The 11466-nt window shown below is 36.2% G+C and overlaps 1 protein-coding gene across 1 annotated transcript in view; it reads left to right on the top strand.

Moving 5' to 3' along the window:
* Csnka2ip (casein kinase 2 subunit alpha' interacting protein) overlaps nucleotides 1–9706 on the top strand; it is a 112147-nt gene extending 102441 nt beyond the window's left edge. Inside the window, exon 3 of the mRNA XM_031364210.1 lies at nucleotides 7197–9706. Coding sequence (XP_031220070.1) covers nucleotides 7490–9679 — 2190 coding nt within the window. The 5' untranslated portion in view covers nucleotides 7197–7489 and the 3' untranslated portion in view covers nucleotides 9680–9706. The remainder of the gene's footprint in view (nucleotides 1–7196) is intronic.
* Nucleotides 9707–11466: the final 1760 nt, after the last annotated feature.

The raw sequence follows: 11466 nt of genomic DNA, 5'->3' as shown, positions 1-11466 counted from the left end.
ATACACGTGGAAGCTTAACAACATTCTACTCAATGATAATCTGGTCAAGGAAGGAATAAAGAAAGAAACTGAAAAAAAAAATTCACAATGTTCAATTACTGAACTCAAAGATATAAAATGCTAGGACAGTTCACAATATCTCTGATATAATGATTAGTGACCTGAAAGATGATTAATATTGTATGTTCAATATAGATGTAGAGAAGGAAGTCAGCAACATACAGAAATAAAATGCCAGTAAAGTGTGTGAGAAAAACACAACACTGATGAAAAACTTACCAAAGACTTGTGAATGTTAAACAAAGCCAACTAGAAATGTAGGAGATGAAAAACAGAATCACGTGAAAAACACAGTAAAAGGCACCAACAGTGGACTTGATCAAGCTGAAGAAAGACTATGTGGACTAGAGAACAAGGCTGAAGAAATAGTACTCAAACACCAATTAGCACAGAGAAGAGTATGTCTATCAGTCTAATAACTAAAGATAGAATTGAGGAAAAGATCTGAGAGAAAACCCAAAGCTGTGGAGAATTTATTCAACGAAACAATAACAGGAAATTCCCCAAACTTAGAGAAAGTGATAAACACTCAGACACATGAGACATGTTTAGAAATAAGAACAAATATGAACAGAAAAGAACCTCATATTATTGTCAATGTGGCAAGCATACAAAGCAAAGGGATAACATTAGGTATTGTGAGAAAAAGAAGAATTTTGAGGAGGAAACATGGACTCACCCACAAAGATGGAAATATTGGAATATCATCAATTTTCTCCTTAGCAAACCCCCCAAAACAAAATGTAAAGAATGTTGTATTTCAAGAGCTGAAAGTGAACACAAGAACAGCGTCAATCAGAAGAGCAGACTCAAACCTGCCAAGCAAGAATCCTTTATGCAGCAAACTGTCTTTAAAAATGATGAATAAATACGAACATGGCAAGATAAGGAATTTTAAGGACAATAATCAAGCACTACAGAAGATACTTGAAGGAATAGTATATACACAAGAGAAAGACAGTTTCAACCATTAGAATTTAGGAGAGAATAAATATCATGAAGGAACAGATGGACAAAGAAAGTTTAAGAGGAAATTTTCAGGTCAAACAGTCCATCTGCTAGTCTCTCACATGAGCAGGGAGTAAGACTATGCTTATTAATCTTAAGTGTTAACTTGATGAAATTTGGGAGATGGGCCCCTGAGCATTGCAGATGTGATTATTTTTATTCATCTTTATTTGGTTAATGTGTGAAGATCCACTTACTGTGGGTTGTCATGATCTCTGGATTGAGTTCCTAAACTCTATGGAAAGGAGAGAATTTGTTAAATGGAGCCTCAGTGTTCTGTTTCTTGGATATGGGTGCAATGTGACTAGCTGCCCTATTTTCCTGGATCCTGATGCTGCATCCTTCCTAAAATATTTGACTACAACATTAAGCTGTGGGACAAAAATAAGTCTTTTCTCTTCTATATTGCTTTTGTCTGGATATTATATCACAACATCCAGAGTTTAAACTATGATAGAAACTAGGTTTAAAAAATGGGGCCAATTTTTGTGTGTGATAAAACTGAGTATGAGGTTCTTAGTTCTGTGGAACTAATTAACAGAGTAGCTTGTTAAGTAAAGGAAATGCCAATAAAAGGATAGCATTCAGGGTGGGGTTGAATAAACAGCTGTAGTTGTTTAGACAGATGAGCAGCATGGAAGAGAAACTTCAGGCACCTCACTGGGACAATAGGAAAGATGTCCTTAAACAAAAATATTACCCATCAGAGATTCTATCTTGTGCAAAGTGTATCTGAAGGCCAAAAGCCTAAATTGAAGGGGTTTCCTGTTCACAAAGCAACTGCCAAAGAACATGTTTTTTGAGGGTTAGCACACTGAAATGGATACAGCTGTGGAGTGGTGGACGCAGGTTACACCTTGTGCTGGCAGTACAGCTTGGCACAGTCTTCAACATAATAAAGGGGATCCATGACAAATCTATAGCGAACATTATGATAACAAGGAAAACCTTAAAACATTTCCTCTAAAATGTGTAATAAGACAGATGCACATTCTCTCTACTCCTTTTCAGTGTAGTGCTCAAACTCTTTGTCATGACAAGAGAGAGAAAAGAAATATGAGTACACAGAAGCCATATTGTTCTTATCTGCAGGAAGCATGGTTTTAAATTTGAAATACCATCAGGACTCCACTAAGAAAACTGTTAAGACTAATTAACACTTTCAGTAGATTAGCAAGATACAAAATGGACATTCAGAAACTGAGAGATTTTTCTATATGTCAATAATTTGCAAGAATGGAACCAGGAGGAAAAAAAATCCCATTTACAAAAGTCTTGGCTTTTGTGAATTGTTTGCCATGGCCATGAAGAGATGCAACTAATCCTTGTATATTTGTTTTGCATGCTGAAACTTCACATAGTTTACTTTTACATTTTGCTGATGTTCTAGTAGGGTCTTCAGAGTTTTCACTGTGGGGAATTATGTCATTTATCAAAACAAGAAAGTAACTGAAACAACACTATTCACAGAAAGTCACAGAACTTTGTGAAGTTTTTAGTTAATTTCAGCTTACTGGTCTAATAGCCCATCGAGGATATCACAGCACACTTACTTAGTTTCTATACTTGAATCTAATCAAATATGTGACAAAGGACTCTTGTTCACCCCATGACTTTAACTGGCTTAATGCATATTATAGAAATTCTTTACTGAATCATGACTTTTGTTGTTCTTTCTCACAGAGTGTACTTTTAGAGCATTAGAAACTGTACTATCATTTTTTCATATATATTTTATCTTAAAATAAAAATGTATATTACTCTCTTCCCATTGCCCACACTCCTTCCATGTTATTCATTATTCCATAAACAAATAAATACAATCTACTGAGTTTGTTTAGTGTCACATGTACATATATGATTTTCTGGCTGAGCACTTGGAATTGGAAAAGACAATTAGATGCTCATTCCTGAGGATCACTAATTCTCCCTCACTCAGTAGTTATTTGTTGTCTCAAGTTTTGTCTAAAAGTAGAGCCCTATGAGAACTTCTTCTTACCCATTACTATGTCTTTTGTTCTTGTCTTTGCTGTTGTTTGACAGCCACATTTTCTTGAATGCAACTACTCTATTATTTCCCAGACTTCCTGCTGCTCTGGCTCTTAAAATTTCTTCACACCTTCTATGATGTTCCTTGAAATGTAGATGCAGAAGTTGGGTGGTAGATGAGTATGATTGCCTTATAACACCACCATCAGTTATTCTTTGTGTTTTGGCAAGTTATGTTGGTCTTTGTAATGGTCTCTATGTGCTGCAGTGAGAAATGGTCCCTAGCATCCCTGTGCACTACTCCCAAGATGTGACATCTTAAGCCTTTGGTCTAACATAATACTAAAACATTCTTAATATTTACCTTTATACCCACAGGTAAGTGTAGTTCTCATCAAGAAAACTTTTCTTTGCAACAGATAGAGACCATTAGAGAAAATCACCACCAATCAGAATGCAGGGTTGCAGAGTCCCGTCCCAACTGATACATTGACAGAACAAATCCTGTGCCTCAGGCTTCAGATCTAGTTAAGAATTATTAGACAAATAAAGGTTTCTGCAAGTGGGATAAGTGGTCTTCTCCAGGGAAGAACATCCCATTGGTATCCAAATACCAAATGGTCAGCCTTGAAAACATAAAACATGTATGTACAACTAGTAATATCATATGAACACACAGCATGCACTCTCTCACACACATCCACACACACACACCACATTCATACATATACATATACATGGACACACAATACACCATGCACATATGCACATGTACATGCTTGGGAAATCCAAAGCCATCTTCTGGCCTGCATGCACCAGGCATGCACATGTTGCATGTGCACACATGCAGGCAAAACACTTATACACACCATTTTAAAGGAGATTTAAGTGTTTCATTTATTTCTACTTGTGAATTATAATATTAATATATCCCCTTATTTGTGTTACCATTGTCATACTTAAATGTACAAATTGTACTTTGTTTTCAAAGAAAAAATTAAGAATATTTATGTTACTTTGAAGAACTTTAATAGTATATTTATTGGTGGAACATTTGAATCAACCAAAGAATAAAAACATTAGAACAGAAGGAACATTTGACTTAATGGTTTTATATTGGCGTTCATTTTCTACACTAATTGTAGTTTTACCTTTTCTCTTGATATTTGTAATACTTTTATAGCTATTGCAAGATACGCTTTTGAAATATCAATGACATTTGCTAAGTAATTCTGAAAGTAGAAACATTCAGAAATGTTATTTTCTATGGGTTTTTACCTTTCGATTCCCCTTGCTCATTCCAGTTGTTTTGAATTCCTTTATTCTTGCTGATAGGCTAGCAGGATCTCTTCCTCACATTCTTCCTCTCCCTTTCTCTCTCTCTCACTCTCTCTTTGTATGTGTGTGGGTTGGGGCTGGAGTGTGGGGGGCAGGGCTCCTTGCATCTGTGAGCCAGATCTTGGTCTGTTCTTTAAAGTTTCACCTTCCAGTGCAATACTCTCTCAGATGTGTCTTTTCTAATTAGCTTCAAGTCATCTACTTTTACACTTTTTATTTTACTGAAAGGATCTACAAGAATGCACATATTATAAGTGTTAGAACTCAATTATCACCAAATGAGCTCGTTTATCCCATTAGGATCCAGGTCCACGGGCAGTACAGCACCGCATCTCAGACATACCTTTGTGCTCTCTCCTAATCTCCATCTCACCAAGCATGCTCATTTTAGCAATATGGTCAGGGTTACCAACTTATGTAGTTTCATACATAAAATCATGAAACATTTAACACTTATGTGACTTTTTTCTCTTAACATTTTTCATCTGAGATTCATGTATGCAACTGCATTTGGGGTGTATTTTCTATAAATTTTCACTGTTATTTTTGAATGAATATACATTATTTATATAGTCTACTATTGATCAGCACTTTATTCTAGTTTGTGACTATTATGAAAATACTCAAAGAATGTCTTGTCCCATACAGAAATGTCTGCTGTAACGTTCTTTGTAGTAGAAATTGTCTTTTTAATAATAATACTAATTTAATTAACAGATCCAACTAGAAAATTTATCAAACAGAATTATCTGTGCCAATTTAGCAGTACACAAACATTCATTTTTAATATTCATTCTCTGAAGGTATTGAATCCTTCAGTTTTCATTGTCTATCAAATTCTGATGATATTTATTGATATATTGCTCAGGTGTTTAAATAGGCAATTTGTTGGATTCTGAGGGTCTGAACTCAAAACTTAACTACTCCTTTTCAGACATTGAAAGCTTGTAAAAACCACAAGTGAGCATCAGGGGCATCTGTCCAGAGAGAGTTCACTCTTTTATGTCTGGTGAAAGAAAATGAAAAAGGGTTCATTTATGGGCAAATGATTTATAGATATAAGTATAATCACATTAATCTGTCTGAGATGTACCTATAGAAAAACTGAAATGGTGAGACTGGAAAACTAAGATATGAAAGAGGCAAAAAGCAGTCAATGTTGATATTTAAATAGCTTCATAAAGTGAAATTATCCTCTATCACTACAAGGATTCTAAAATAAATGGCTAAGTTTTAGGACTACAATAGAAGACATAGGAAAATAAATTTTTCTAGGAATTGAATTAATTGAGTTTTATTTGTTTGTGTTTGAATTATCACTGGCACTTTTAGATGGAGAAGTTTGATGCTTAGTTTGACACCTATGAAATAGAAGAGATAATCAGGACATGTTTTGTAAAACTAATATTAGAAAGACTGATATTTAATCAATAAATACTATTTATCTCAAAGACCAAATATTTAAAAGCAATTGCACTTGAATTCTCATAAGATATGTTTCATATAATTGTAAGTAGAATGAGAATAAGTCTATCAAACTACATTGACAAAAGGGGACCATCTATAGCAATAATGTAATTGTTCCTACATTACTTGAATAAGTTAATATATGTGAAAAATACATTGTTATATTAGGTTGGTAGTGGTAGGGAATGGAGAGGTAGAAAAAATAATAACTTCAGATCTCATATCTCAATATACATTTCCTTAAGTTAGGAATGAGTGTCTACTTTCTTATGAAACTTCTATAGTTTCTTTTCAAATCCTAATAATTGATGAACTTACTCAGGGATCACATGAAAAGAGAAATGGTAGTCACCTTAGTTACTTTTCTATTGCTATGAGAAAGCAAGGTGATCAAGGCAACTTGTAAAACAGTTTATTGAGGCTTACATTTTCAAAGGGTGAATCCATGACCATCACAGAGGGAACCAGGGCAGTAGGTGGGCAAGCATGGCACTGAAACAGTAGCTGAGAGCTCAGAGCTTATCCACAAGCAAGAGGGAGAAAGCTAGCTAGCTGGAAATGGTGAGCTTTTAAAGCCTCAAAATGATATATCAAAATGATAAGATCACACTTCCTGATTGTGCCCAAGCATTTCTATCAACTGCAGGCCAAACAACCAAATTTATGAGCCTTTGAGTCCCATTTTCACCTAAATAACCACAGTGATGTATCTGGAAACTATGTTGTGGTGAGATGCAAGTAAAGAATAACCTAAAGAGAAATAAGAGAATTGGGCAGAAAGAGTTAATTTCAAGAAGCCAGTAGATTTAGAAGGGAATAGCATATTCTTAAGGTGTTGAAGTGGTGACAAACAGAAATGAGACTAAATATAAGAGACTTTTAACTAGATGTTTAGATTTTTAGATATAAGTTAAAAAATGTGAAAATAATAAGAACCAAATCTATCTTTGAAGCCAACATTTTCAAATTTGTTTTTCACTTTTCTTAAAGATGCTATTATTTGACATAAGAAGCTTTTAATTCATTTTTTTGTAGGAATAAAATAATTGATGAAATAAAAGTAATTACTTTTTTAATATTTTGAGCATTTAAGGTTCTGGGAACTATTAGAAATTCATATGTATTACTTTAGTCTTTAGCTCAGGAAACTAAATATATTTCTTTTATAGATATGTAATGGGTTTAGAAAAATTAATTCAAAAGATATGTGAGGTGGTTGGGGTATACTCTACATTCTGGGTACAGTCTTTAAACCTTGTGTTCTAATCACCACAAGTTAGGAAAAGTATATCCTGTAAGGATCTTTTCTAAATTCTCTACAATTTTGTTAACAGGAATTATTCCTTGAAGAGAGACAGAGAGAAAAGCCCAGAACTCTTGGAAATTAAATGGAAGACAGAGAAAAACCTAAATGGTAACATTGTAACATTGCCCCTCCAGTTTCATTTACAGCTTAATTGTGATACATTCTAAAACATTTGCCATTAACACAAATATAACAACATAGAAATTAGGACTACTAGTGCTTATTTAAGTGCCAATTGTCCATGGATTCTTGTTCTAAAGACTGTTACTAAAACATCCTGTAAGCCAACTGCTTCTCCAAAGATCCCGACTTCAGCACAAGATGGTGCCATTAGGCTATAATGATAAACACTTTGTGTATGCACAAGACTGTCAGCAGCAAGCTACAAAGAATTTGCCTATGCATTATTATACAGGTGATAAACTAAACCAACCTTACAGCCAACCTATGTGCAAAGAACAATCCCCAAATATGGTCAGAGAGTCCCCAGCAAGCTTTAACAAGAAGGTCCAGAACTTCTCTGCATTGTCTCCTCCGAACTCTAAAATGACTCAAGGCTCCTCCTATAACAGAGCTAAGAAATCACCACCATTGTTATACTCCAAATGCTCAGCAACAGCTTCAAAAGACTCCCTCTTGAAAGGTTCATCACATCACTCTTGGAAATCCGTGGACTCGTCTTTGTCTCACCACAAATCTCAGACAACATCTTTATCTAGCTTTACCAGTACTTCATCTTTGGAACCTAGCAAACTATGTTCCAGATCAAGATTACCCCTCCCAAGGACACAGACATCATCGAGCATTGACCTTTGCTGGAAATCACCTTCATTGGAGTCTAATCAAAGAGTCTCAACATCATCATCTTCCCTCCAAAATCACGAGCCACCAGCCCTAAATATCATCTGGACTACACCTTCCTTGGAATCTAGTCAAACTGAACATAACTCACAATTATGTAAATCTAAGTCACAGAAGGATTCCTCACTAGACCACATTTGGTCATCTCTATTAGAATCCAGTCAAAAAGCGTTGAGTTCACCATCATTCACCCACAGACTTCAAAGAAACAGCTTTCCTCCAACTCCATCATCTCTTGAATTCAATCGAGTGGCTCAGAATTCACCACTACATGAGTGTAATAAGCCTCTGAAAATTCCTCTATCAAACACTAATAACAATGTTTTGAATTTACCATTGTCCCAAGCAAAATCCAGAAAATCAACTCCATCATCACATTATTTTCTACCATCTCAGAGTTTATCATCGTGCCAGCCTAAACCTAAAATAGGGGCTAGATGCAATCCTAGCACCCGGGCCATCAACACAACTGTTTGCCAACCCAAGGTCACTGCTTCACTCAGTGACAAACAAAGACCTCGTCAGCTACTATCAATTAATTCTAAACCAAATATCTCAAGCCAAAGAATATCAAGTCCTAAGCCCTGTATCAAGAACAAAAGTGCTCCAGTCCCGTCTTCCAGACTGCCGAATAAATGTAGATTTGAAAAAAGTGTGAAATCAGAGCCAGAGAATGAAATCCTATGGTCCTTAGATTATAGTCATCCCTGCATTATTAAAGGTGGTAGTGTTCCTGGTGATGTTGTAAATAAAATTGTCAATTCCATCTCCAAGTCTACCATCCAGAAGGATCTCTCTAGGCAAATTCTCTTTCGAAGAATGAGAGGAAAGCCAAATCCTCGTCCTGGTCCCCGCCTTTCATCAACATATTCTGTTTGTTTAGACTGTGCTTCTGCCATAAAATCTCAGTGTAACCATCTTACAGGAAAGAGAGATCCTCGATGTGCAACCCTCTTTGTCATACCAACACCCGAGAGCGGCAGAGATGGGAAAGCAGACGTGAAAATAGTCCTTATCCTTTCTCTACCAGAGATGCCTTCCTCACCCTGTTTCCAACTTCCTATGAAAGACAGTCAATCTGAAAATAATTTAGAAGCTCTCGATGGTAATCTGGACGTAATAGAGAAGATAACGCAGCTTTTCCCTGCTTCTGAATCCGATTTTATCCAGGGGCTCAAGACAAATCGAAAGTATTTGGCTGTATCTCCCGAGAGCAAAGATTTAAGCCAAGAGCCCCAGTCTATTGATTGGCTGCTGTACGTTAAAAACAGCAATGGTATTCAGTCCGAAACCCAGGTTCAAGGCCCATCCGCCACTTCCTCTTCCTCCTGCTCCTCTCTTTCCTCCTCTTCCTCCTCTTCGTCTACTGGACATTCCTCTGCGCCCACTCCTTGCACAAATCCTGCTCCAACTCCTGGTTCAGGTTATGCTCTTGCAAAGGTGAGAAGTTACCACCAGTTACCTCCAGGGACCTCCTGGCTTGAATTCATAAGGGGTTCAAGGTCTGACACCACCAAACTAAGACAATTGCCATCAGTCAAAACCAAGCCTGTGAGCTCTCACAATACGAAATGCTTGAAAAAGGGGAGAAAGGAGACCAGCGCGCTGCTCAAATATTTCCAAACAAAGTTTCAAAATGAGAAATCCTGATTAAATCAACTTTCTGTCTCTTTGAAACCAATGATTTTTCTAGTTCTTTGACACTAGTGCCTATTTCTCTTACCATGCTTACTTGTTAAAAATTCTTGTTAAAAATTATGATTCTGTATATTAGCTGGCAAAGCATCTACTCAAGGATAAATATTATTTTTAGAATGTATGTGTTAGTTGGAGGATAAACTTGTGTCTTCTAAAAGCTGAACCCTGAATTCTACATATTTAACAGAATTTCTTGCTTATTGCAGAAACTGTGTAAATGCTAATGAATAATTTTATGGCCAAATATCAGAAATATGTCTCCTACCTGGTCCTGAAAGTTATGTTGTTATTCTCCTTCATAAGATATATTAATAGCAGTATTTTTGGTTACTTTATTTATTTACATTTCAAATGCTATCCCCCCTTTCCAGTTTCCCTCCATAAACTCCCTACCTTCTTCCCCTCCCCCTGCCTCTATGAGGGTGCTCCCCCACCGCCCAACCACTCCTGCCTCAGCTCCCTAGCATTCCCCTACCCTGGGTCATAGAGCCTTCACAGGACCAAGGGGCTCCCCTCCCAGTGATGCCAGATAAGGCAATCCTCTGCTAGCTTGTATTCTTAAGCCAATTTACACAAGTCTGTTTTTCTAGTTCTAATGAAAATTCAGGTCTCAATAGATGAGAACATACACAAAAAGAATCAGTTCAGTTATGAACTTGCAGACTTTTTAGACATGGGTTTTAATGTTGCTTGCTTATTACTTTCATCTATACAGTCATTCTGTTGATAAAAAGAATATCTAAAAAAATATGCTTCATTTCCAGAATCTACTAATAGACTACAGGTAGCCCCAATGCTGATGATCAGTACCTATAAGAATTAGTAATTTACAAACCTGTTTCTCCAGCCTAAGACATCTCAAACTCAACATGACCTAGACACAACAGTAATTTTCATCTTTGCCAAGTCATAACATTGCTCCTCCATGTTACTATTAAAATTTATCCTAGTCAACATCATAGCTATTAACCTGTAAACATGCACTTTTACTTCTGAATCTGAATTTGAGATACACAGAATTGATAAATCTCTATTGCTTATAATTTAAATCAGTAACTGTCTTTTATTTTATGGGTATTTAAATTTCTAAATGAAGTATGATAATTTCTTTTCTAAAAATTATAATAATCATCATCACCATTTATTATTATTATTATTATTATTATTATTAATGTGTATGTTTTTGTGTGTATACTATAGTATTCAAAAATGGAGATCACCAGAAAATCTTCTGGAATCAGTTCTGTTTCCTCCTCTATGTGGGTTCCAGGGATCCAACTTACTTCAGTAAGCTTGCATAGCAAGGGCATTTAGCACGTGTATCAATTATTACTCTATTGCTGTGAAAACATCCTGTGACTAAGGTAACTTTTATAAAGAAAACATTTAATTTTAGGGATTATAGTTTTAGAGGCTTAAGGTCCATGATCATCATGGTCGACAGCAAACAAGCATGGCACTGGAGCAGCGGCTGAGAGCTTTACATCCTGATGTATACAGGCAGTGAGCAGAGGTGGGGGTTGGGGGAAGGAGGGAAAGAGGAGGAGGGACAGAGAGAGAGGGAGAGAGGGACAGAGGGAGAGAAGAAGAAAGAGGCTGTGTGCAGTGCCTCCCCACAAGTGATACCTTATCTAACAAGGCAACATGTCTTCCACAAGATCACATCTCCTCATTCTGCCTAAACAGATGTATTAACTTGGGACCAAGCATTCAAATGTATGAGTTTATGTGGGTCATTC

Source organism: Mastomys coucha, unplaced genomic scaffold, assembly GCF_008632895.1.
Source record: "Mastomys coucha isolate ucsf_1 unplaced genomic scaffold, UCSF_Mcou_1 pScaffold12, whole genome shotgun sequence".
NCBI classification, from domain to species: domain Eukaryota; kingdom Metazoa; phylum Chordata; class Mammalia; order Rodentia; family Muridae; genus Mastomys; species Mastomys coucha.
This window is presented reverse-complemented; position numbering and strand designations above follow the sequence as displayed.